This window comes from Manis javanica, chromosome 5, assembly GCF_040802235.1.
Source record: "Manis javanica isolate MJ-LG chromosome 5, MJ_LKY, whole genome shotgun sequence".
NCBI classification, from domain to species: Eukaryota; Metazoa; Chordata; class Mammalia; order Pholidota; family Manidae; genus Manis; species Manis javanica.
The window spans coordinates 143,238,925-143,266,040 of record NC_133160.1 but is presented as its reverse complement, the minus strand read 5'-3'; the positions used below and the strand labels follow the sequence as shown (position 1 = coordinate 143,266,040).

The window sequence follows — 27,116 nt, the reverse complement described above, 5'->3', positions numbered from 1 at the left end:
GAAGTCAGAGAAAAATATCTCTCTTTTTAGGATGAGAGAGTCGTCATTCACTCCTTTAAAATAATTTTTTGAGCCCCAGTTGTGAGTCAGACACTACCAGGTGCCGGAGGTACAATGGTGAAGCAAGCAGGTGCAGCCTCTGCCTCCACAGACTTTCTTCCTAGCATGTGTATAGGTGCTCAGGGAACACATGAGAAAGTGAAGAGCCAGGGAGCAAGTGAGTAAAGAATAGGTAGGGCTTGAGATCCCGTGGACAGCTCAGCTCCAGTCAGAAGGGTCTTGGCGCCCAGTGCCACAGGAAGCTGTTCAGATACACAAAATGCAGTTGTTGAAAATCACCGATAGTGAGGGGAAGGTGGTTGAGTTTATGTCTAGGAGAATCAACATCCTCTGTTGATGAGGACAGGCAAGGTTTCAGGTGATGCTTATAATCCATGAATTAAATAAAACAATACTTACAATGGTGTTTGGAACATATTAGGCACTGAGTGCACGCTAATGTAATTAGAATTCATGTTCAGAACCTCTGAACTATGCCAGGGAGAGCCTTTTAAAACTTAAGTAGTACTGTAAGGTCAGTTGTTTAAAACTGGTCTGGCTCAGGAGATTATGATGATGGATAAGTGGTATTTTTTCGCGTGTTTACTTTTTTGGGGGGAATCACTAGCACTGAATTTGACTGTCTTAAAAAAAAATTCCCTGAAGTATATGTTAAGTAATAGAACGGGGGTAAAGCAGTCAGAGTAGCACTATATTGTGCTTGCCTTTGTTGGCTCTGTGAGGCTTATGTTTAACAGGAGTCTGTCTCCTGCTGGGATCTTTATAACCCATAATGTGACAGTTCCAGCATTTTCAGGTTTTGTATTGAATACAATTTCAAGAAGGCTCATTCTAGGTGGAGCAGCTTATTTGAACTCACAGCCATTTCTTCTTATGCTGGGGTTTCAGGCTTTTAAGTTCTGAAACAATAACTCTTTGAAAGGAACTACTGCTGTGACTTCATTAAATTCGAATGCTTTTGTTTTTCTCCCCCAGGATTCTGCATCAGGAGCGTGTAAAATAGATTGCTTGGCCCAAAATAGAACATGGTGGCAATGTTTTGCTGAGTTTCCAAACCTTTCCCAAGATGGAACCAATAACATTCACAGCGAGGAAACATCCGTTCCCCAGCGAGGTCTCGGTGGCCTTCGGCCTTCAGCTGGTGGGCTCCCTGCCCGCACACTCCCTGACCACCATGCCCATGCTCCCGTGGCTGGTGGCAGAGGTGCGGAGGCTCAGCGGACAGCCCTCCAAAAAGGAGCCTGCTACCAAGCAAGTCCGGCTTTGTGTTTCGCCCTCCGGATTGAGATGTGAACCTGAGTCAGGGAAAAGTCAGCAATGGGATCCACTGATCTGCTCCAGCATCTTCGAGTGTAAGCCTCAGCAGATTCACAAACTGATTCACAATAGTCACGATCCAAGCTACTTTGCTTGTCTGATTAAGGACAATGCAGCCAGTCAGCAGAGTATCTGCTATGTGTTCAAAGCTGATGATCAAACACAAGTAAGTGGAGGTGGGGATCAAAACAATTCAGGCATAGCTGGATGGTTTTTATTGTACATGGCTCAGGACATCTAAATATACTGGGATGAAAGGAGATAACACTGCCATTATCCATAGGTTATTTCACTGGATTTCTGGTTATGGGGATAATTCCTTTATGGTCTTAAAGAACACTTGATAAGAGATATTAGAGATTATAAGTTTATGAGTTCAAAAATTGAGAGAAGTCTGTCTAAACTTATAAATAAAGAGCCAAGCAGTTAGGATTCTGGTCCTTTAAGATATGTTCCGAAGCAGTGCTTCTCTTACAGAAAGGTTGCACTTGAATCACCTGGGGATTCTGGTAGAAATACAAATTCTGATTCTGTAGGTCTGGGAGGGCCCCTGAGCCTCTGCATTTCTAGCAAACTGCCAGCTAATGCTCATAACTCTACCTTTGCAGACTGCACGTTGAGTAGCCAAGTTCTAGATCAGTGAGCTCCACAATTTTTTATCCTGATATGAAAAATATATTTACTTATAAACTGTGTAAGAATGCTATTAGCCACTTTCCCAAGGCACAATGCTCCCTTAGTCAAAGACCATTGATAAGAATAGTGGGTATGAATTAAGATTTGATACTTCTGGTTTTTTTTTTTGTCAACTTTTGGTCATATCTGATTAGCCTGTTTTGGTTATATCTCATTATGTAGCTGAGAAAAATATGAGAAATGGTAGAAATGTTGTTGGCTTTACTAATTTCTTGTTCATTTGTTAGCATTTTTTGCAGTTCTATGCAAGGTTTGTTTAAAGCCATTTGTCCATTTTCTAGGTTAGGTAAAATTGAAAATATAATCCCTACAGCCTCTTTTAGAGAAATTCCTACTTTCTCAATGGGCCCATATAAACGACAATTTAATACAGCCTGTGGAAAGCAAGCAAGCAGGTGAGAGTCCCACTGCTAACCACGTGAGCTGAGCAATGTCCATGGTAGGCCGAGGTGCCTGGCGTGCCTATGTGGCTGCCTGCCACACATACGGAGTGAGGATGCCAGTGTCAATCCATGTGGTAAATGTCAGGAAATAGAAATAGAAATGCTACTGTTTTTCTCCCTGTACCTCACTGGTGGGTTTTTTTTGCATACCTTCCAGGGTGCACGGGCTTCATTTGGAAATTAATGTTTTTGGTGACTAAAGTAGATTTGTGGAGATTCACTTTTGTTTTTCACTCCTTGATTCTTTTATTCATTCCTTCAGTGATTGCTGCCTGAGGTGCTGTGGCAGAGAAAAGTAGTACAGGCTAGAAGGAAGCAGAAGCATCAATAGGTAAATACCACGCGGTCCATGTACTAGGCATGACACAGAACGAAGCCTAACACACAGGAGTGTAGGAAGGCTTTTTGAAATGAAGGCTAATCCAGAGCTTAAAACCACTATTTTACCTACAGGGCTGGGATCTTTCTATGAGTAAACCTCTTAATTTTATTGTCCATGCATCTCACACAGGTAGGACAGCATTCCAGTTCAGAGGTTCAAAATTCAAATTTCCTGGATTTCAGTCTTATCTGACATCTATAAACTGGTGGCCTCTGGCAACACTGAACCTGTTTCCTCATCTGTAAAATGGGGATAATTAGTCTCTATCTCATAGAGTTACTAGGACTAAATGAACCAGAATTAGGACCCTAAACTTAGTAAGCATTTATGGACCTAAAAAATTTTCAGTAGAGAAAGTTTTACTGGAAGCAGATTTTTTTTTTTTTTGTATTTGAACAGAGTTAGTTATTTATTCATTGCAGCAACAGAGAAAGTGAACCATTAGAACTATGGGATCTCCTAATAAGGTTCTGGAAAGGACTTATTGTAGGACTTGGTCTTCTGTTAGGTGATTCTGGGGAGCATCCAAGGAAGTGAAGCTCTGCTCTGGACTGGATGTTATCAGAAGGGGTAGTAATTCTATAACTGAGTATCTTAATAATGGTTAACTAGAAGGCAAGAAGAATGGAGTGAAGCTAATGATGTGATTGGCAAAGAAGCAGCAATTACTTGTATTAGCCAGAATGTGGGGACAGTATGTTTGTGTTCATGCATTTGTCTGTGTTCAACATGTTTGCAGAGTGGTCTTGTTTTTATCTTGATCCATTTTTGTCCCTGTGGTCTTTTTTGACATTGGTGTTATTTCAAATTGTCAATTTTTAGCAGAACACCACCACAGCCCAGCTGTGGGTACCAAGCCAGATCCTGGATGCCAGGGGTTGCTTGTACTCTTTATCAGCCATTAAACATAATTTATTAATACCTTTCATGAAATTCATTTTGCTTCAGCATTTACTGTACTGGAAGCAGATTTTACACTAATCTCATTTCAAGTCTTCGGTAAAAAGGAACAGGAGACCAAGATGAGTGTCTCCAACTCTCAGGATGACATTCTGGTCACCCTTGAGCAACATTTATATGAACTTGCAAAACGGCAAATATTTAGATACTGCAAAACTACATAAATAAACTTAATGGTTCCTATTATTTGGGCAAATTCCAGAATGAAAATTAGTGGATGGAACAGCCTGTACTCTAGGGAAGCTCTATATAAGGACTGAGTTTCCTTTGAGAGAGGTATTTGCATGGAATAGCTGTTTAGCACTTACACTTTTAACTCTTTCCCAAAATCTTATACAGCCATGTGAGAGCCGGTTTCTGGCCAGTCATTGAGATACCAGACAGGAAGAAGAGATTTATAACTAAATTCCCTAATTGGAGCTTCCAGTCTTGCTGAAAGTAGAGAACTGGCATTACTCTTTATTTTAAAAAGCCACGGTAGAAATATGTATTAGTTCTTAAGTTATTTTTGGCCTGCATACAATTTGTACAAACCCAAATTGCCAGTAGTAGGAGCAATAAATGCTGTCATCCCACTCATTTCACAGCAGATTAATTTTTAACATAGGAACCTCGTCAGTGACTGCTCGTGTTGGAAACTCAATGCTAAACCGAATTGGCCGTGATTCCAACTGGCATATCTTATGTTCCTGGGACATTCCTGGCAGTGTGGCTCATAGCAGAGGATAATCTGCTGTAGGAGGATGTTAACCTATATCACAGTTTCTTGTGATTGTAACATTTGCTCAGTGAAATAATTCTCTAGCTGAAGGCCTCTACTAACCAGATGAGGTCACTATCTACTGTTTGCCAGAGGAGATATGTGATTGACTTCAAGGATCATAAGCACAAAACTACTTGTTGACAGGAAACCCTTTGGTTGGCATATAAATTAACTTAACTGAAGAATGTGTGGGGAGAAGAGGCTCGTAAAGGAATACTTTCATTAGCACAGTACGCAATTGCGTTTCCCTATGTGTGTTCCATAGAAGACTCAAGCTCTTCCACAGAGACAGGCTTCCACGATGTGTCAGGAAAAGTGCTAGTGCAGCATCTCAAGCTCTTTCATCTAAGTATCTCCTTTTCTCTCTGAAAAATTATGGAGGACCCCAAAGAGCATTGATGCAGATTATATCTATTAATACTTACTGTATTAGAAATTAAAACTGAGAAATTATAAAGGTATTAATTTATTAAAAGACAAAATAGGCCCCTTACATGTTAGCATAAATATTTTTGTGAAAAATAATAACTATTTCCCAAAAATATTTAGTGATAAAAGTGGCATAGTTTTGCTTTGTTTTTTATTTTTTTGTTTTTTTGCACAAATCTTTAACATCTGGATCAATAGATAGCGACGGGATATTCAGCTGCTTCTCCACTCATTCTGTTGTGATATGTTGTTTTGGTTGAGAATACGAAGAAAATCTGGCCTCACACAGATATGTAATAGGAAAATGGAGAAGTATTTTATAGCCTCCTTAGAAAAATGTGGATGTATTTCTTTAATACTATCCAAAACGTGACAAGAGGTTTATAGCAGTATGAAATCTGAAACTATATTAAAGCACTTTTTGCACTTTGTTATATTAAAATACATTGGTCTCTCATACTTTTATGAATCTGTTAAGTATGCCTGATTCTATAATACATGCATTGATTATTTAGAAAATATTGGCTCACCGAATTATATGGACCACACTCTGACAACTGCTGTATTAGGGAAACACTGTGTTTTCTATTCTGCTCTTGAGTTGTACATTAGTCCATGAAAACCTCAAATTCACTGGACTATAAATTGCAGGGTCTCATAACATCTAAGAACATCCCTCAGAACACGTGTGAACAGAGTCACGTAATGTTCTGAGTTGAAGTGTAGTTTTGAGTTTAGGTTCATGGCAGGAAATGAAAACATCCATTGTGGAAAAGAGATAGTTGTATAAGTGACCCTGACTGGGAACTTCCCCCATCACATCACAAAGAAATCAAGAGTTCTATCTGGACTCAGCCCTAGTGAACACACATAGTCTAAGAAAATAATATTGAGATTCTTCCCTTCTCCAGTTGTGTTGCTTTGTCTCTTCTGTGAAGATCTGTATTCAGAAGGACATTTTTTGCCACTCATTTGAGTGCCACTTTAGATCAGTAATATTCTTTGCACTTTAATCCATTACTTTATCTACAGTTAGAAGTTCTGCTTCCTTTAAAGGGACTTCCCAGCACTGAGTTGCAGGTAGCAGAAGCGTTGTGGGCTAGAGCTTCTGTTTTATGTCAACAAAACTTTAGTTGCTGTTTTATGTCAACAAAAGGGATGAAGGGATTTTGAGTGGGGGAATGGCAGAGATTATCAATACACTAATAAACAGAGAAAAAGTGTTGCTCAATGTGCAGGCAAGGGGATGGGACAGTGGTGCAGGACCCAGGGTGAATCAGAGACCTGGGCACAGAGGGTGGTTTTCTTGAAAGTGCCCATTGTGTTTCAACTGATTTTCCTTTTCATACTTGAATTGTGTCCTGACTTTTCAAACACCTTTCATGACTCTCATCAGATTCGGGACTTTTTGGATTTGGCGTCCAGTCTGGCCACAGCATGGGTGTTTCATAACTGTGGTAGGACAGATGTCATTAATGCCAGAGTGTTCATGGGCTTCTCCTTCTCCAACTTGCTGAAGAGAATCTTCTATTTGCTAGACTCCTGCTAGCCTTATTCCTCCCTCTCCCAAAAAGGAAGTATTACTTCTTTCTGAGAAAGGCTGAGTTGATCTCCATACCAAAGTGCTAAAACCTTAGGAAAATTATGGAAAAGGAGCACGAGGTGGGCGGGGGGCAGGGGTGGGAGTGGGGGAGGTGTTGGAAGGAACTGGAGCAAGGGCCTGGGAAGTAGACTTCTAGAAAGAAGTCTACCTAAGGACAAGGACTTTACTAAGTATTGCTGAAAAAGATGTGTTTCAAAGAACGCCAGTGTCCTTTGAGAGAGAGAGGGTTTCCTTTACTATTTTTTTGGCAACTAAACTGAATTTCTCAAAAGTGACACACATCTGAGACTAAACCTGGTGGGCTCCCTTACAGCTGATTTTAAGACTACTTAACTATTTGCAGACTTAAGAGCAATAAATGTTTCCTTTTAGAATTTTCAGTAAAGAACCAGTGTATTCTTCCATGATTCCTTGTAAGTACATCATCTTTCTCAGTAACTGCCTGGTATTTCCAGCTACCTCACCCAGCCTCCCTGGATTAGGTTACATTGCATGTTAAATGAAAAGGTGGTCTAAATTTGTTTCCCTGTGATTATTCGAATTAATACTTCAATGCCCCATGTTAAAAGCCACAGTTGCTTTGTCTATTTTATGATTTAATTTATAAATTTAAAAAATTTTATTTTTGTAGCTTTTTTTTTTCAGTTGTATTTTACCTTATAGTAATGTGTCTTTATAGTTCCCCACCTGCTTGGAATTCTAAGTTAGTAACTTAAAATATGTGCCACTTGTTTTAGGATTTTCAATAGAATCTGTCTTCCGTTGTGTCTCCTGCTTGGCTGTTAAATTTGCCAGCTCATTACTTTCTTTGCTAGAATGAAGATGAAAATTGTAACACTGAGTTGGAGTGTTTTGTTCCTGAGGGTGATGATTCTGAAGACCTTTGCAGATACTCTAATCTATTAGCCTTTTTGCACTTGGTTTTCATTATCTCTCAATTTCAGACATGAGTATCTTTTTGCTGCTCCGGAAGTCGGTTCTGGGAAGGTTTTGCTGTGTATGTTTTGGAGGACTTTTGCCTGCTGGGAATCTTTAATTCCATCCAGTTATTACGTAAGGCTTCATTTGGGGTCCCACTCCATGGCTATGACTCACTGCACGGTTGTATGGAACAGTGTATCCGTGTCAGCTAATCAACACTTGACCGTCTGTCATGCTAGACAGAAGTCAGTTGCTGAGTGCAAGCATTGGCAGGGATTCTGTTTAGCTATAAAAAGAATGTCCCGAACTGCATGAACTCTGAAGTATTTGTTGGATGGCTTGGGTTCATGACACCAGATTGATTATGTAATTCGTTCTTGACTTTGGAAAAATGAGTCTGAGGGCTTCAGAAGCATTCACCTTGTGATAGGAGCTTAGAAAATTTTTAATAAGTCTTTATTTTTCCATACATATCACCTTGTGTTTTTTACCAAATGCTTTGAGTTTGGTGTTATTTTTTAAAATAAATCTGTTTCTAAGAATAGAGTTTATCAGTATCTTGAACCTAATGTGGATTTGTATCTCCAAAGGATTTGTTTAGAGTCTAGACCTTTACTGTCCAGTATAGTAGTCAGTTGCTATATGTGGGTATTCAGCTCTTGCAGTGTGGTTAGTCTGAATTGAAATGTGCTGTTAAGTATCAAAACACAGTGGATTTCAAAGACTTAATTTGAAAAAAACTTAAAATATCTCAATAATTTCTGTAACAGCATGTTGAAGTGATAATATTTTGGATATATTGGGTTAAATAAAACCTCATACTAGAATTAATTTCACCTGTTTCACTTGACCTTCTTTAATGTGCTTACTGGAAAATTTAAAATGACTACGTAGCTTACATCCTCTTTGTGCCATTCAGCACTGGACTAGGTTAGCCACCTAGGAAGTATTTCTGGAAACAATATGAACATTCATCCTAGAGTAATTCAGGTTTCTTCCCCATTTTTTTTGCTGCCTTCTATTTGTTTATGATAGAATTTTGCTCAAAGTTCCTCTGAAAAGCTCTCATTCAAAACTATAGCCTGTTTTTAATTCTAGATGTGTAGTGCAATGTGGGCCACTAGTTTGGGACATATTGGAAGAGATAAATCTTGTTTCTCCTTTTTAAAAATAGTTTTCCACCCCATGGATGCTTAGACATCCACCCCGCTAATCATGGCCTGTGTGTGCACCTGAGCCCAGTAACCAGAGCAGGCTGAGTGGGGAGCTGGCCTGGCTCTGAGAAAGCTTCTGAGGGGGCTGGGTGGGGAGCTGGGTACCAGGTAAGAGGTGGGCGTGAGTGTGGTCACTGTGTGGGCTCTGTCTGACCAGACACCTTAGCTGGAACTTCATGGCAGCCAACCCTGCAGAAGCTCTTTCCTAGCAGCTTTACTCCTGGTGGTACACCACAAGTCATCCTTCCTTGTGGCTGAGTATGTAGGTATTTGAAATGCTGCAGATTTTATATTAATTCATTCATTGGAATGCTACCAATGTGTCATGCACTTGGCTGGGTGCTATGGTACAAAGTCAAATAAGGCATGGTTGCCCCCTCTGGAAAAATAATGATGTTTTTTTATGACATATATAGGTTCTGAATGCTGCACCAGCAGGAGTTAGCAAACATCTGGAAGTTACAGAAGAGAAAATTTGGGAGAACAGGAGGAGGCTTTAGTCTAATAAATGACTGCATTTAATTGAAAAGCTGCTGTGTACAAAAAGAAGCAGACAAATTATGAATTGCTCTAGACGGCAGAGCTAAGAACAGGAGAAATTTGTAGAGAGGATTTCTGGCTCTTATGAACAATGATAGCCTTCTAATAATTACATAGGTTGTTTTGAGCAATGGACGTGGATGGATTTTATCTTAAGGAGGTTTTACCCGGCAAGTCATCTTTCTGTTTCCCAACTTCCCACTATGAAGAATGTACTACCCGGGAATGGTGCCCTTTTGCTCAGACAGCTGAGTGCTTCTAAATTTATTTAACATTGAAGTGAAGTTGCTCCCTGTGATGTCTAGCTGTTTGTCATAGACCTATCTTCTGGAGGAACCTGGAGTAAATGTGATGTACTTTCCATGGGACACTTGAGTGGGTTTCAAAGATCTGCAGGAGCTTCCCAGGCCAATGAGTTGGGTACAGATGGAATGGACCCTCTAAGTAGAGGCTTAGCATGTGCCATACCGTAGGCAGGGTGGGAATGTGGAGATGCCCACTGTAGTGGGGCTGCTGTGATTAGGGTTTTGCAAATTGCATGGTCAGAGATAGGACAGGAAGGGAAGTGTGGGCCCTTGTAAGGGGCTTTGAATGCCTTGCTGAGGGGTTTGGATATTCTTCTTAAGAAGGTTGCTAGAGAGTCATTGGGCAGGGAAGGTAAACTACTTGGATTTGTTTTTAGATTTTGGAGTGGAGGATGGAGTAGGGGAATGAGAGGCAGAGAGGCAGACCAGCTAGGAGGCTATGGCAGTAGTCTGTGTGAAAACTCAAGAAACTTCTTGATCCGTAAATATCATTACATGAAGTGGCTTGTTTTGGCTGAACCCCTATTGATGTCTTCTGATCACTCTCCCCTCTGGATACCCCAAGGAGGTTTAATACACTGTCGGTCTCTACTGGAAGAGTAAGTCAGATTCCAGTTTGCTGTCCTATTAATGATGACTGGCTTGGGTCCTAACGAATGATAAGAAAAATAACATAGAAGTAAAATTCCTAATCTGGCTCTGCTTGGTCTTCTAAAAAACATACCCTGGTATCTCTCATCTTAGAAACAAACCCTCCCCTGAGCCCTTATCCTATTCCAGGCCCCTCCAATTGCTGGACCAATTTTCCCTCTATTTTTCCAGCATTGTCGTGGAGGATACGTTTGCTTCCACTCCCCCACGTCCTCCTCCATTTACTAGCAGGGCTCTTGGGTTTTGGAGAACCACACCTTCCAATTTTCCCTCTACTTCCGCCCAGTTGCCTTGGTTTGCTCTTCCGCTTCTTCTCAATTTTGGATTCATGTGCCTCAAGATTTGGTCTCCCCATTCCTCCTCTGGACACTCTTTTCAAATGAACTCATCCAGTCTCACAGTGTCAAACACCACCTATTAGATGGTAACTCCCGAAATGCAATCTGTTGCTGCAGATTCAGCGATGAGTTCCAGACTTGTCTGCCCAGCTCCCACCTTGACTTTTCCACTTGGCTGCTAAATGTGCTCCTCAGACTCAGTATGGTTAAAATAGAACCCTTGAATTCACTCCCACCTCCCTATTGGTTTCCTAGCCTTGGGCAGCTCTCAAGTGGCAATGACAGCTGCACAGCCAAAGCCTAGGAGTCATCTCCAAGTTCTCTCTTTTCTTCACACTCATCCACGTTGTTCAAGACCCATTCCACATCTGCCCCTTCCCCAATTCCGCTGCTAATTCTGAGCCCAGGGCTCTGTCATCTCTCATCTGGACTGTGCAGGATTGCCTAACTCTTCTCCCTGTTGCCATTCTTGTTGCTTCTCTCCACCGAACAAGCTTCCAGGACCATCTTTAGAAAACCTGTGAATTCGTGACAGTCCCCTGCCTAAAACCTCTCTCATGCCTTTCTCCTCTCTGTGGCCTGAAATCCTGGGTCTTTGCTGGGCCTACCACAGGGACCTCAGTTCCCACACTCTCCAGTGCTCCCTGGACTCCAGCCACTTGGCATTCAGATTCCCAAGACGTGACAGCCTCCCTCTTGACATAGAGTCTTTGCCTGTGTTACTTCTGTGGCTGGAAGGCTCTGCTGCCAGCTCTTCATGTGGCACCTCCTTAGATCACTAGGGACTCAGTTTAAACCTCACCCTGTGGCCACCCAGTTAAAAGTACCCCAACACCAATCACTGTCACTTCGTCCAGTCTTAAAGTCTTCATAATTCCTACAATTACCTGAAATTATCTTGTTTGTTCATATGCTTCCTGGCTTATCATTTCCCCACCTACCTAAATTACCAAAGAGCAGAGGCCTTGCCCGTCCCATTCACTGCCAGACCTCGGCACCCAGAACAGTGCCTGGCACAGAGGGGGAATTTCATGAATGAATGTTACCTTTTTATAGTCCTTCTTGGGGATGTGTCTTCCTTTCTGATTTTTAATGTATAACCCCACCTTATCTGGCAGCCACCCTCCCACCCTCCCTACAGCCATATTCATTTGTTTCCCTGTCTTTCCTCTGTCCTCGTCAGGACAGATTTCTCTTGTTCCTGGATACCACCCCTCTCTCCCGATCCTTCCTTCCTCTTAGAGTCTTTGTTCCTATTATTCATTGTCTCTGAGTCTTTGAAATCTGCACAGTTCTCTTCCTTGCTTTTAAGGGAGCAAAGTTTTCTTGGTATTTATTTGTGACAGTTGTAGGTAAGATTCTATGAATGTTTAGTAGTCTTTCCTATTAAGAAACTTTTTGTTGTGTGTAAGTTCAATCCTTTCCAGTGTAAGTTGAGCCCATTTTTTTTGCATCAATCTCTTTTCTAAAATATATACTTTTTCTGATTATAGAGTCATTTATGCTGAAAGTAAATAAAAAACGAGTACAGAAGTGTTACAATTAAAAGTTCCCCTTAATCCCACCTCCTAGAGAGAAACCAACATTAACAGATTGGTGTATATCCTTATAGATTTCATTCTTTTATTAGGTAAAAAAATGTTTTTATATGTAATCAATTTATATATTCATTTCTACCATTTCTTTTTAACTCAGGCCCCACCCATAAATATTAAGAGAAAATATACACACACATATACATAGCTATAGACATATTTTAGCATTTTTTTATGGTAGTGGTGGTGCATCCTTTTGAGTGATTGTGCAGGTGTGTGCAGCTGGAAGAAAGGAGGGGCTGGTTCATGACTGTGGCAGAACCACTCTTGGGTGACAGCAGCATCTTTGTTTAGCTTTGATGACCCAATTTGGTTATGAAAAGAACATATGGTCATGATGGGCTGAGAGTGACTCCGGAATGTCTAATCTGTGAAGCATAAGAAACAAACATGATTTTGGAGCAACAAGAGCACAGATAAGCAATTAGGACCACATCAAATTAAAAAGCTTCTGTGCAGCAAAGGAACCATCAACAAAATGAAAAGGCAACCTATGAGATGGGAGAAAATATTTGTAAATCATACTTCTGGTAAAAGCTTAATATCCAAAGTATATTAAGAACTCATACAATTTAGTAACACAAATTAATCCAATTAAAATGTGCAGAGGAACCGAATAGACATTTTTCCAAAGATGAGATATACATGGCCAACAGGTACATGAAAAGGTGGCAGACATCATTAATCATCAGGGAAATGGCAAGGCAAAACTACAGTGACATATCATTGCACACCTGTTGGAATGGCTATGATCAAAAAGATAAGCGATAGTAAGTGTCGGCCAGAATGCAGAGCAAGGGAGCCCTTGTGCTCTGTTGATGGGAATGTAAATTGGTGCAGCCACCATGGAAAACCATATGGAGTGTCCTCAAAAAATTAAAAGTAGAACAGCCATTTGATCCAGCAATTCTACTGGGTATATGTATAAAGGAAATGAAGATGGGATCTCGAAGAAATATCTCCACTCCCATGTTTACTGCAGCATGGTTCACAACACCAAGATATGGAAACACGTAAGTGTCCATCAACAGATGAATGGATAAAGAAGTTATAATGATATGTCATATTATTATTTAGTGGTGAGAAAGGACATTCTGCTATTGTGACAACATGGATGGACCTTGAGGGCATGATTTTTAAATGAAGTAAGTCAGGCAGAGAAAAACAAATACTGTGTGATATCACATATGTTGGCTCTATAAAAGCCAAAATCATAGAAACAGAGTAGATTATCAGGGGCTGGGAATGGGGGAAATGCAGGGACGTTAGTCAAAGAGAATGAACTTCCAGGTATAAGATGAGTGAATTCTGGGGATTTAATGTACAGCATGGTGATTATAATTAACAATACCTGAAATTTGCTAAGAGAATAGATCTTAAATGGTCTCACTACAAGAAAGAACTGGTAATTATGTAATGAGATGAAAGTGTTAGCTAACCCTATATGGTAATCATTTTGCAATATGTAAGTGTATCAAATCAGCACCTTGTACACCTTAAACTTATGCGGTGTTCTCTGTCAATTATATCTCAATAAAACTGGAAAGAAAAATATACAGAAGAACTATAAAAAATAAAATAAATTAACAACAAAGATTTTAGAGAAAGCCAGGCCTCACAATTATAGGAAGCTGAGGCCAGAGTGGAATTCCTATTTTTAATTGCAGAGCTACCAAGGTCTTCTAAGAACAGAAGGCCTGATATTATTTTTAGTTAGCCACTATGCTATATTATGTTACAATAAAATATCTTGCTCCTCCTCCCAGCATGGCCTGCCCCTGCTAATATCCCCAAATAGCTGTTACAGTCTGCTATACATGAGAGTGTGATTTGAGGAAGTCAAAGAAAAGAGGCTATGTGCTTTGGCTGCACACAGTTAACAGAGAAGGGATGAGTAGCAAGAGTGATAGGAGGTGAGACAGGGAAGAAAGCCAACATTTACTGGGAGCTGGAAACTGGAGACAGAGGGAACAGGAGAAGCTGTGAATTCTCAAGAACCCCTAGAGAGTTTGGGATAGATGCTGGGTTTCTCTTTCCCTAAGGGAGGAGATTTTGATCCAATTTTTAAATCCCTCAAATGACAGAATGACCCCTGATGCTGTCTGGACTATATATGGATGTGTGATCATAATTTAGCCAGTCCCTATAAGTGGTCATTTCAAATTTCCCCATTTTCTTCTCTTTATAATAGTTTTCTCTGCAAAGAAAATCTTAAAGAGTTTTATATCTGCTTCTAAGCAGAAATAGTTAATTAATACAGGTTAATAAACAATGCTTCTTCCCCTGCTCTCCCCTGCAAAATAGACTAAGAATATTTTGAAAATGATCCAAGCAGCAGGCACGGCTTGGAGACCATAGTTGCCCTGTAATACTTTCATGATATTAAATTTCAAACCATAAATTGCATTTTAATTATGATAGCATGCCTTAATAGGATCACAGCTTAAAAAAACAGCTGGGGACAAGTTGCACATGCAAGTGAATAAATGTCACATCCATGTGATTTCATTCTCAAAGCTTGATTTATAACACTTGGATTTCTAAAATCTGTTCTTTTTCCTCCCACGATATTATAGATTTTCTCAAGGCTGCTCATATTAAATGAGGTGATTGACACTGACTTTTACAATGAAGGAAAGAAAAAGAAAGATTCTTTTACATTAGAAAGCTGTATATAGCATTTGTTTTTCATGAAGAAAGTAAAATTACACTAAAAAATATTTTTTGGTTTTTCTTCCTAGCTTTTATGTTTTAAATAGTGAACAAACCAGTGTCATCATGGAGTGTTACTAGCATATTCTTCATGAGGCTAGCCTTACAGTTTTTGGTCAGTATACAAAACTAGATGTATAAACATCCTCTTCATCTATCCACTAATTATAAATAATGCTGCTATTGTTTTATAGATAGACAACATATACTATTTTTTTTTTTTTTTTTTCCCACGCAAGAGACTTTATTATCTGAAGGAGAGAGTGGCTGCCCCAGAAGGGGGGTGGGGACAGCGGGACAGAGAGAGGACAGAGACAGTGAGAGGGCAGCGAGAGAGACAGAAAGAGAGCAGCGAGCGAGAGAGACAGAGACAGAGAGAGAGAGAGCCAACATATACTATTTTAAAATTTCTCATATATATAACACTTTGTAACATGTTAATTAGCATAATTCAACATAATTATGGAATAACTTTTCCTTTAAGGTTTTAGATGATATTTTACTTGTTATAACCAAATTTCAACAACAGGGAGAAAAGATACGCAAGAAAATGATTCCTATCTGGAGGCTTGAAGACTTAGTCTGCAACTGCCTTTCCCCCCACCACACATACACACTTTTTTAAAACTAGAAATGTGCTCCTTAGAAATGAAAGGTTCAAAAGAAGAAATAACCCAAAGAGTTTTAAGGTTATAGATTTTAATTTGATCAGACAGTTTCTATGCAGTTTACTGGACTGGAAAAATAACTCCTATTTAAGACTCATCTTGTGATCACTGGTTAAAAAATACATGTATGTATTTCTCAAAATAATGTAAATTCAGAATCTGCTGTATCATCTGTTTCATAGTTCAGATACATGAGCTTCCCCTTCTTTGACTCTATTAGTGCCTAGTGATTACATTGAATTATATATACTGACCTTAGACTTAACAAATTATTTTCATCACAAGCTGAATATTCTTATTCAGCTGATGAGGATTGGTTTAGTTCAGTACACATTAGCAGAACATATACTATATGCCAGGCATTGTGCTAGGCATAAGGGGTACAAAACTCAACTAACAGCCTGTGCGCATAAGGAACTTAGAGTCTAGGGGCCGTGGAAGTGGGGCAGGAGTCTGGTGGGCTGTCACAGACAGATGCTTCAGTACAATCTGATAAGAGGTACTGAGGGCCGGTTATGCCCAGGGCATTAGAGGAGCTCTCCTCCCCCTGGGGATTCTGGAAAGTGAGCTTGGAGAAGGTGATGTGTGAGCTGAATTGTTAAGGGGGAGTGAGAATCAGGTGAAGAGACAAGGCACAGAGTTATGAAAAGTGTGAGGGGGAGCAGCTGAAAAGAGGAGTGGGAATGAGTGAGTAGGTTTCTGGGCTTAGCTACCTGAGATGGGGAACCAGAAGAGTAAGGGGCAGACATGAGGGAGAAGAGCTGATGACTTCCCTCTGGGGTTTGTGGGTATTGGAGTTGTTTGACGGATAGACAATCCCATGGGCTGAAGCTCAGAGAAGCGGTCAGGGCTGGAGATGTATAGATGGAACACAAGCACGAAAGTCAAAATTATGGCAGTGGTTGACAACATCCAAAGAGAAAGGAATACCTGGGAATTTATTTAGGAAGTGGGTAGGTGAAGGGGAGTCCAAAAGGAATTTTCAGGTAGGAGGACACTCATGTGGCAGCAGTATCTCACGAGCCAAGGGAATTTCAAGAATGAGGACAAGGACAACAGTGTCAGCCACAGGAAGGATGTTTGTAAAGATAATAGCTGACAAATGTTCCCTAGATTTGGTCCTGTGCGTGGTCAATGATAACTTTTGGCAGTTTCAGTGGAGTAGCAGGAGGGATACCAGATGTCGCCAGAGAGTGGATGTACAGCAAATACATAGAGATACATAGAGATGCCATTGTGACTTCTAACCCAACCTGGAAAACACACACACACACACACACACAGATAGATGTAGATACAGAAAACTTTCATTCTGTTGACCTATTTTTTCTTCTTTTTTTCTATTTTTAGCTCTATTCAAGCCCATCCACTTTTTGTTTATCTCCCTACCTTTGACCTAAAAAGCAATAGCCACAACTAACTTGCATGGCTCTGTAATTTACTAAATGCTCTCATATACATCAACATATTTAATATGCTCACCCACCTTTGAAGTTAGTATTATAACTAATTTACAGTTGTTTAGGATGGAGGCTCAGAAACATAAGGTCCTAGATGCCTTGTAATTCAACCCCCCTTTTGATATTGATGAAACTGAGGCTCAGAGGGACGTAGTATCTTATGTCAAATTTTTATACTCTTTAGTGGGTCTTGACACTAGAAACTAATCTCTTAATTTTCACTGAATCATTCTAATTACAGAGTGGGGACATTGGTGAGGTTTAGGCAACCCTGTTAGAATTCAGTACAGGAGGAGCTCTGACCCACAGCCACCTAAGATCCGGTACATTGAAGCCAACCTAACTCACCCATGTGCTGATTGCTGGTAAGCAATAAAACTAAACCACAGATCTTCTAGCCTCATCTATGATAATTACCTCAGACTCCCTCACTTCATTTGCATTCATGTTCCCCATTGGTGGATATTTGTTCTTTTTGCCTGAGCAGCAATTATTCTTACTTAAATCCATTCACGGACATGGAATGACCTGTGGCTACTTAGCATATTCTGTTACTTTGATCTCAATGATTGGTTCAGGGGTGGGTTTGTGATTCAAGTTAAGCAAATCAGGGTCAGTCCTGGAAAGAGAATCTCTCTGTGGGGCTGCTGGGGACCACATGGCCACTGCCTGGAAAGGGCCTGTTCATGAAGCCCACAGGGGGGCGCAGAGTGACGGATGGCATGGCTGCAGCCTGATGGCACCATCTGCACCCTGGGACCCAGCCTGCCTGGAGCTGGAGCTCTTCACGCTTTCAGGGGCACGAGCCAATGAAGTCCCCAATTACATTTAGTCCTTTGGAGTGGCAGTTGTAACCACAAGAGCTTTAACTAATATTCTCTTCTTTTTTAGCTTATTTTGCCCCAGGTCTTGATTGGACTCAGTAGGTTTGGTCCACAGTCTCAAAGACTGACATCAGACTGATACATTTACACTGGGCTTTTTAAAAAATGCTGTGCCTTGCCGGCTCCTGCCCCATCAGCCACCCCTCCCTCAGCGCCCTCCCCAAGCTCTCTCGTGGGTTGTTTTCTCATCACTCTGGTATGAGGGAGCGTTTGAATGTTTATGAATGGCCTGTGCCTTGTATGAACTGATTATTGCTATTATTAATAATGATAGAAATTTCTACCATTTACCCAGCACTTTTTTTTATTGTGGTAAAATATACATAACATAAATTTTACCATTATAACCATCATTAGGTTACAATCCAGTGGAAATAAGAATATTTACTATGTCATACAACTACCACCACATTTCTACAACTTTTTCATCATTCCAAACAGGAACTCTGTACCTGTTAAAAATAACTCTGCATTTCCCTCTTCCCCCAGACCCTGGTAACGTCTGTACTACTTACTGTCTCTATGACTTTGCTTATTCTAGGTATCTTATATAAAAGTACAATCCTATAGTATTTCTCCTTTTGTGTCTGGCTTATTTCACTTAGAGTATTTTCAAGGTTTATATTGTAGTACGTATCAGAATTTTTTCCTTTTTAAAGTTTAATAATATTCCCTTGTATGTATAAGCCACATTTTGTTTATCCATTCATCTATTGATGGACATTTATGTTGTTTCCACCTTTCGACTCTTGTGAATAATGATGTTATAACCATTAGTACATACTATCTGTTTGAGTCCCCACTTTCAATTCTTTGGGTACATACAGAGAAATGGAATCACTGGATCAACCCAGCACTTTTTATGTGCCAGGTGCTGTGCTGTGTACTATCTGCTCATTATTTTATTTAATATTCCACAACAAACTTTATGAGGCATTATTATTCCTACTTTACAATTGAGGGAGCTGGGGCTCAGAGAAATTAACATGCCCAAGGGCATATCCCTTTCCATTAACAACCCTTGCCTGTTGGGCTACAGAGGCTTTGCCCTTAGAATGCTGCAGCTATCATTTATTCAATGATAAAGTTGTCCCTTCAGACCCTTCTAGAAGCACACTTATATACTGTGTGTCAGGCTCTGGGCCGCAGACTGGAGTACATAGTCACATGTTCATTATGCCTTGTGTGTTCTTTAGTGAGCTGAGAGGGAGTAGCAGGTGGCACAGACTGTGTGGTGCCTGGCCCGTCCTTCATGAGTGGTGTCTGGTCTTCTCCATTTGCACTGCTGGGTTTTATTTTTTAATTTTCTGTGCTTACTTTTTTAGTGAAACATAAAACAATAAAATACCATTTTTATTTCATTGGAATGACAAAAAAGATAAAGTTGTATAATACCAAGTATTTATAAGTATATGGGACTATTGTATATACTGCTATTGAGTATATACTGCTTATGAGACTATAAACTGATTTATCTATTCTGGAAAATAATCTATTAGGATGCTCAAGTCCTATAAGGCATTATTCCCAGTCCTATGTCTATAGTTCAGAGTATATTCTTCATGCACTGCTGGGCTTTCTTTATTCTTGCCCAGCCAGTGTCCAATTTGGCCAGCCTCTTTCAGAGAATATAAAGCTGCTTTTTTTTTTAAGAACTCAATCTTGTCTGTAGATGGAATGAACAAAGAAACAAGCTAAACAACTTCTTTAATATATTTCTTCTGATTAAAGAAATGACACATAACCATTGCAGACAATTTGGAAAAAATAGAAAAGTAATAGCAAAGAAAACAGAAACCACCTTATAATCATAATTATTTTTGATGAAAGTTTAAAATAATTAATAAAATACTATATTACCCTGTATTAGAAAAGATCACAGTACTTTGGTATTAATTTACTGTGTAGAACAAACAGGAGAAATTGGCCCGGAAAGCCCACCCATCTATCTATAATATGTTTAAATTACTCCATTCAGTTACTGCACATTTATGTCCTTCTGTTTGGAGGACATTTATCCTACAGAGTTTGCCAGATGGTGCCCTGGGATGGCTCTGTGATCATCCGTCATCATTAGAAGGAAATGTTCCGTAATCTGCCTGCATTAACTTTCACCTATTTGGAAGGAATGTGTGGGCTTGGGAAGAAAAGTACCACCTGCAGGGAGAAGCATGCAGGGAGGCTCTCTAGAGAAGATGATTCATTCTAGCAGTGAACATTGTTGTCTAGTCTAATGTCAGAGGCAGACCCCAGCATATTCCCCAGAGCTTAGCCTCCCCCACCCCGGTGTCTCCATAGGGTGTACTCTGCCTCCCATCCCTTTAGGCAAGGTTGCTGCGGCTCCTTCGCAATGCTTTTAGCACTGCCCTCCAGGGCTCCAAAAGTCATATGGCGCCTTTGCCCAAATTCAAAAAAGTCACCCTTCCTTCCCTGGTAGGAGGCAGCCCCGCTCTCCAACTTGGCCGGTGGAGTGGGGGTGAGTTCCTTTACTCTTCGCTTGCTCCCTGCGCAGGCACCACTCTTCAGTGAAAAATGCATAAAACTCTATGTATGGTCCTGGTTCTGCCTTTGTAAGGCTCATCCTTCTTTGGGGATGTGAAGACTGTGGATAGTCCAGAGCCGGGTGAGGCAGCCCCTATCCTAGGTGAGCCCTGGCGACTGGTTCTCAATTTGACATGTATGTATTGCATTCTTACTAGCCAAGCCTAGTGCCCAGGGGGAGCTACCTGGGCCTGCACTGCAGTCCTGCCTTCTCCTGGGCCACTGACCCCACCAACTGTCTTTCAGAGACTAGAACTTCGAACAAACTCCTCCAAGTGTTGGCTGAATTTGTTTGAAGACATTTTGTCTGCACGTGCTTGAAATACTGCTATGAAATTACTAGTAGCTATTTCAATTAACACAGATTCTTAACATAGCCAGGGACACACCAGCGAGATCTTCCAAAGCTATGGCCTCATCTAAAACTCTTTTCAATTCTATTCTTTTTTTCATTTGAAGCCGAAGTCCACTCTCCTGCTAAAGTGAACTCTACTTCTTCTTTGGGTCTTGGTTCTTAAACTTATCAGCACTACTTGGTCTCAAGTCTTTCCCTCTCTTAAGGTTAGTCCTGAACCATCTTCTCTTATATATATGCATATCTAAATTTCATCTCTCTTATAACTCTTGCTATTTAACTCATATTTTCTTTGGTCTGGGGAGCCCAGGTCCATGGCTATAGCTGTACTAGACATCCTGAGATTTTGCTGTACCTCAAAGATTTGTATAAAAGTAAAACTGCATTTTGCTTAGATATGGTGGATGAATTTTTCATATTAGAAACGATCAACTGTGCCATTATGCAAATGAAATGTAATTTTGTGGAAATATGTGATCCAGAGTGAAGCTGAGCTCCTTAAATACAAATCCTTATGTTTTGCCCAGTTAATGTACCCTCAAAAATACTGGTAGGTTGAAATTCAGGTCACTCTTGTCCCTTCTCCAAAACAGTAATGGTTGATATATGGAGAATGTGATTAAGCTGTACCCCAGAGCTACTTACTAGCTTAAGGATGTTTGGAAATGTATTGAATTTCCCTGTGCCTTAATTTCCTCATGTTAAATGGGGATACCAATAGTACCACTATCCTGGTTTGTTGCAAGGATTAAATGACTTAATATGCATAAATAGGGCCTGGCACATAGTAGAACCCACTCCTATATAAATTTTAGCTATTATATGAATTAATATGAAATTATCATTTTGGAGTCAGATTAAATTTAGGTATGCATTTTTATAATGCAGTGTTACTTCTTAAATGCTTCAGTCAAGTTAATTGTGGTTCCAACTATGGTATATTAAATGTTTAAATATTTTTAAATGGAGTGGTGTTTTGTTTTGTTTTGCAAACTTTTAATACTTGAATTACCCCGGGAGGCTTCCCTGTTAGATGGGTTACACTTGTCATTAGTCAAGCAAAGCGTAATAAGGAGAACTTTAATTTTTCTTTCTTTCACATCTGATTATTGAGTCTTTGTTTCTGTTAGTCTTTTTTAATCCCTGTGGCAGGATCCTCTGCTCTGTGTTGCTTCTTACACCCTTTGTTTGGATTCTACTTTCTTACTCACTGCAGTAAGGCAGCCAGCTCCTGCAGTGGATATTTTAGAAAACTTAGATCTTGATTTTGCAGCTTGTCCATGTACAATAAACAGCCAACCTCTGCCAACTTTCTTCCAGGCTCTTTTTGGCAGAGGAATGATGAGCTGTCTGGTCAGGAATGCTGTGTGCTGCTCAGTGGGTGGCCATAATCTAAGCTAAAATATAAGAAATCCGATCTTAAACTATTCTCATCTTTTCTATTGCAAAAATGGATGTCCATATTACCGACATTTATGGTGGCCAGTTTATTTCCCTTTTTACACTGCAGTAGTTATTTTTAACAAGTAACTCTTGAAATTCAAGGTCGTATGAATCATGGGTAGAATGATCTGAAGCACTGCAAGCTCTTCAAAGGTGTCTAGGCTCGTTTAAAGAACTGTGGACAGGAAGCAAAGAATTTACTTCTGGACTGCTAGTCTGAGCCCATCACTGCCTCCCTTAACCTATTGATACTTTAAATGTGTCATGGTGAAATTACAAGAGTCTCACTCAGTAATTTATATCTTCTTAATCCCCTTCAGATAATTTCATAAGTGACTAGTGGTATCTGTAGTTAAGGGATACCAGAGCAACCTTTTCTTTCTATAGGTGTAGTCTAGCATTATCTACTTATCTACCTATTCAACTTGTGAACCAGAAATGATCATAGGTGATTTACAAGCATACATAAAATACCACAATATTCTATAGATTAAAAGTTGGGTGACAGGAAAGAAAGTTAGAATGCAATAATATGTGTTACAATATCAGTGATTTCAAAATTTAGTATGCACTGGCCTCATTGTGAGATAGTTATTAAAAATGCAGGTTCCTTGGCCTCACCTGCGGAACTCTGGCACCTGTGTTGTTAACACATGTCCCCAGGTGATTCTGATGTAGTGGTCTAGGACCATATTCTGGAAGCACTGGCTTATTTACTGATTGTCTTTTCATAGTGTGTAGAAGATAGCATCTTTGACAAAAGGCATAAAGGAAGGTTTAACTATGCTTATAACAACTTTAACTTCTGAATAGGATTGTAACTTGCATAGGAATTCAGAAAGGAAATGTCTTATGTAATAAGTCCTTCCTACCATGAAAAAAGTCAATGAGTCTGTTATATGTAATTAAGTGATATTAACTGACCCTTTTGGGGTGTGTACCAAAGTCTCTTAGGGAGAAGGAAAAGAAGAAAAAAAAAGTGGGAGTGGAAGGATGGGAAAATACAAAAAAGAAGAGAGAGAGAATGAAACATGAAGACAACCACCAGGTTGGAAGACAGTTAATACTCTATAAGAGGTGACTATATTGCATACCCCATAACCCAACAGTTCCATTCCTAAGAATATACCCTATGTGTTTGTGCACGCCACTGCCAGGGAACAGGAACAGAAAGTTTATAGCAGTGTAGTCTATAATAACTAAATATTGGAAACAACCCAATTGCCCATCAACCATAGAAGGGAAAAATTATGGAATACAAAAATGAGTGAATTACAGTTTATGTGCAAAAATGTGGATGAATTTTAAAAACATAATGCTGATCAAAGGAAGCCAGATAGAAGAAAGTGCATACTGTGTGCTTCCATCCATACAAATTTCAAAATGGGTAAAAAAGGAGCTGATGTACTATTTAGGGATGCATACTTAGAAGTTGAGAGCCACTACCTTTCCAGGGAAGGAAGGAGCTGAGATCATGAAGGGACACGTGGGGGTCCTTGGGCAGATGACAGCGATTTATTTCTTTTCTATTTTCCTCCAGTTTTATTAGATATAGTCAACATACATTGTATAAATTTAACGTATATAGCATAATGATCTGACTTACATATATCATGAAATAATTATCATGATAAGTTTAGTTAACATCCATCCTCTCATATAAATACAAAAAAAGAAAAAGAAAAAACAGTATTTTTCTACTTGTGATGAGAACCTTTACGATTTACTCTTTTAACAACTTTTCTGTATATTACACAGCAGTGTGAGCTATTGTCATCACGTTGTACATTATTTCACTGGTATTTATCTTATAACTAAAAGTTTGTACCTTTTCGCCACTTTTCTCTGATTCCCTCTCTCCCACCCCCCACAAACTTGATCTTTTTTCCCATAAGTTTGCTTGCTTAAATTCCATGTATAAGTGAGCTCATACAGTATGTCTTTCTCTGTCTGACATATTTCACTTAATATAATGCCCTCAAGTTCCATTCATCTTCCAAGGTTGTAAATGGCAGGTTGTCCTCACTTTTTAAGGCTGCATAATATTCCATTGTTTGTACAAACCACTATTTCTTTATCCTTTCATCCACTGATGGTCATTTAGGTTGTTTCCAAGTCTTGAATCTTATAAACAATGCTGCTATGAATCTATGGGGTGCAGATACCTCTTCAGCATAATGTTTTCATTTCCTTCAGAAATATTCCAGAAATAGAATTTCTAGATTAATATTGTGGTTCTCATTCATTTCTTCATGTATGTGTCTGTTTTAATATAATTCGTTAAGTGGTTTCATGTAGTTTTCTGTATGTATGCTATTTTTCACAATAAAAATGTTTTTAAAATGTTGAGGGAATATCACCAGTAGGTTCATGGATAAACAAATGGTGGTATATCCACACAATGGAATATTACAATGCAATAAAAAGGAGTGGACTTTTGATAATGCAACAAATGGATGATATCAAACCCATTATGCTGAGCCACTCCAAAAAAGAGGATATACTGTATGATTCTATTTATATAAAATTCTAGAAAATGGGAACTATTCTATTGTGATAGAAAATAGCTCAGTGACTTCCTGGGACCTGGGTACAATAGGAGTATGAGGAAGAGTTTACAAAGGGTGCAAGGAAACTTTCAGGAGCGATGGAGATCTTCATTATCATAATTATGGTGATGATTTTGTAGGTGTATACAAATGTCAACATTTATTAAATTGTGCTTTTTAAATATGTGTGGATTATTACACGTCACTTATACCTCAGTAAGGCTGTTAAAAAATGTAGAGGGGAGAGAAATAAGATGTCAGAAGTGCCAAACAAATGGAACTGTCCTAACCAAGCCTTCTCATGGCTAAGGGTAGAAAGCCTTCATGCCAAGGGTTAGCAAGAGGAGATTTGGACTTGGATGGGCCCACTGGCCAGCACCTGATGAGGTGTTTGGATAACCATCCATTCATTCTTACTGTGCCTTCGTTTCTTTATCTGTAAGTTGGACATAAATACCTAACTTCTCATGATATTTTATCAAGTAAGGTGAAAAGAGAGGAAATATATCACACTGGCCAATTTATTTGCTTATTAATAGTTTGCTTGGAGTTCAAACAAGAGTGCCTTGAAGGGGAGTCGAGCCAAGTCTCTGCATTTACCTGCCTTCCATGTTTTTCTCCCATCAGTGTAAGTCATGCTGAGATGGTGAACGGTGTTGGGTTGTAAACTCTAATCCACCGAGCAGTTAGACAAAAGGCGGAAGTTCTAGTAACAGGCACATTTTTTCAAGATATATAGTTTTCAAGGCAGTGCATTGTACTTCTGTGTTGTGTTTTGAGAAACTCACTAAAGTCTAATTGGAAGGCAGATCTCTGTGTTGATGTAGCATAAATATTTGTCACAAAGAAGAGCATAGCTGTTCATAAGCTCAACAAACAACTGTACTAGGGATTTCCTTCTTGTGTTTAACTTTGCTATTCAGATAATGAGATAAAATCATTTCTTGGAATCATATCCAACTCAAAATAAAGTGAAATACTAAGTGCCAAGTATTTAAACTAATTGGAGAGCGATTTGGAATAATTAAACTTTTTAAAGCTAGGATAAACTAAGTTACTAAACTTTTCCTTAAAATGCTGAGCTCTGTGGCTACACGTTTCTAGAAGGACAGGTGACACATTTCAGCAAATCTACTCTAGCCTTCTGAAGATTTGATACTGAGCGAAATACAAAACATACTTTTTTCTCTAGGAAGATTTGCCAGATATTAAAATAATAAATAATTAGTTAAAACAGTAAGTAATAAAAAGATGAAGACATAGGCACATTCACAAGACTCAAACTCACTCTAACAAAGGTAGAGAAAATCATAATGGATTATAGTTTGAGTACTCTCCCTTTCATGGGAAAAATAATGCATTGAGAGACTTTGTAATACTGAGTTAGTATGGGAATAATGATGGCTTGTTCATGTGAAACCTTCCTAAAATTGTATATCAATGATACTTTAATAAAAAAAAATGATGGCTGTTAACCATTTCTTACATGCCTCTTTATACCATTCACCACTATAGGTACTTCTGTATTTTCCAACTGTCACAAAAATTCCTGGGAATGAAGTACTGTTATCTCCACTAATCTGTTCCACTCCCCTCATTCCTTTCTATCCAAACTCATTGACACCAGATGTTTAGCAAACTCATCCTGCTATGTAAAATAACTTAACTGCTCCTTGTGCGGCACGTCTCGTTTTCTTTGCCCTTCTGATAGTAATAGAGCAGGCTCAAGAGATAAATTTTGAAATAATGAATTAAATCTGAAAGCCCTGAATCTGTTCAATTTTTTAAACCATCAGCTTCAGTCAGTGGGATTTTTGACTAACAAATTTGGAATCATCTGAGAAAATCTTAAACTCATCTGTCATTGTTTTCTCTCCAGTGGCAGCTAAAGACTGAGTTCATGGGCTTTTGCCAGAATCAACAGTTTGGACCTTTAGTGAGATCTCTGAACCCTGACTCTGAGTCATTTCTAAGGGCTGTGTCAAGACTCGGCCTCTTTACTCTGCCCTTTACAGAAATAGCTTCTGTCTGTTCTCTATAACCCATCCCTCCCGTGGTGTATTTGTGTAGCCCATGAAACCCAAAGAGAATATACAGCCTTTCTCATTTCTGAGCTTTTAATTAATGTGGGAAACTAAGAGTTACCACTGATGTTTCATAACTGTTTTGTTTAAATGCACTAATTAGCCTGGAGGTCTTATGAAATCAACTTTTATTGTTTTCATTGATACTTGGAAAAATAATTTTACAAGGCTTTTGGGATGGAAAAAGGCAGTAGAAAACCAAA

At 39.3% G+C, this 27,116-nt stretch overlaps 1 protein-coding gene across 8 annotated transcripts in view; it reads left to right on the top strand.

Annotated features, from left to right (window-relative positions):
* The window catches only part of TBC1D1 (TBC1 domain family member 1), a 213,526-nt gene that overhangs the window by 9,021 nt on the left and 177,389 nt on the right, over positions 1–27,116 (top strand). For 7 of the 8 annotated variants that reach the window (XM_037002631.2, XM_037002625.2, XM_037002629.2 and 4 more), the window contains exon 2: positions 1,036–1,543. The exons of the other annotated variant lie outside the window; for it this stretch is intronic. In XM_037002631.2, coding sequence (XP_036858526.2) covers positions 1,127–1,543 — 417 coding nt within the window. In that variant the 5' untranslated portion in view covers positions 1,036–1,126. The remainder of the gene's footprint in view (positions 1–1,035; positions 1,544–27,116) is intronic. 8 annotated transcript variants of the gene reach the window in all.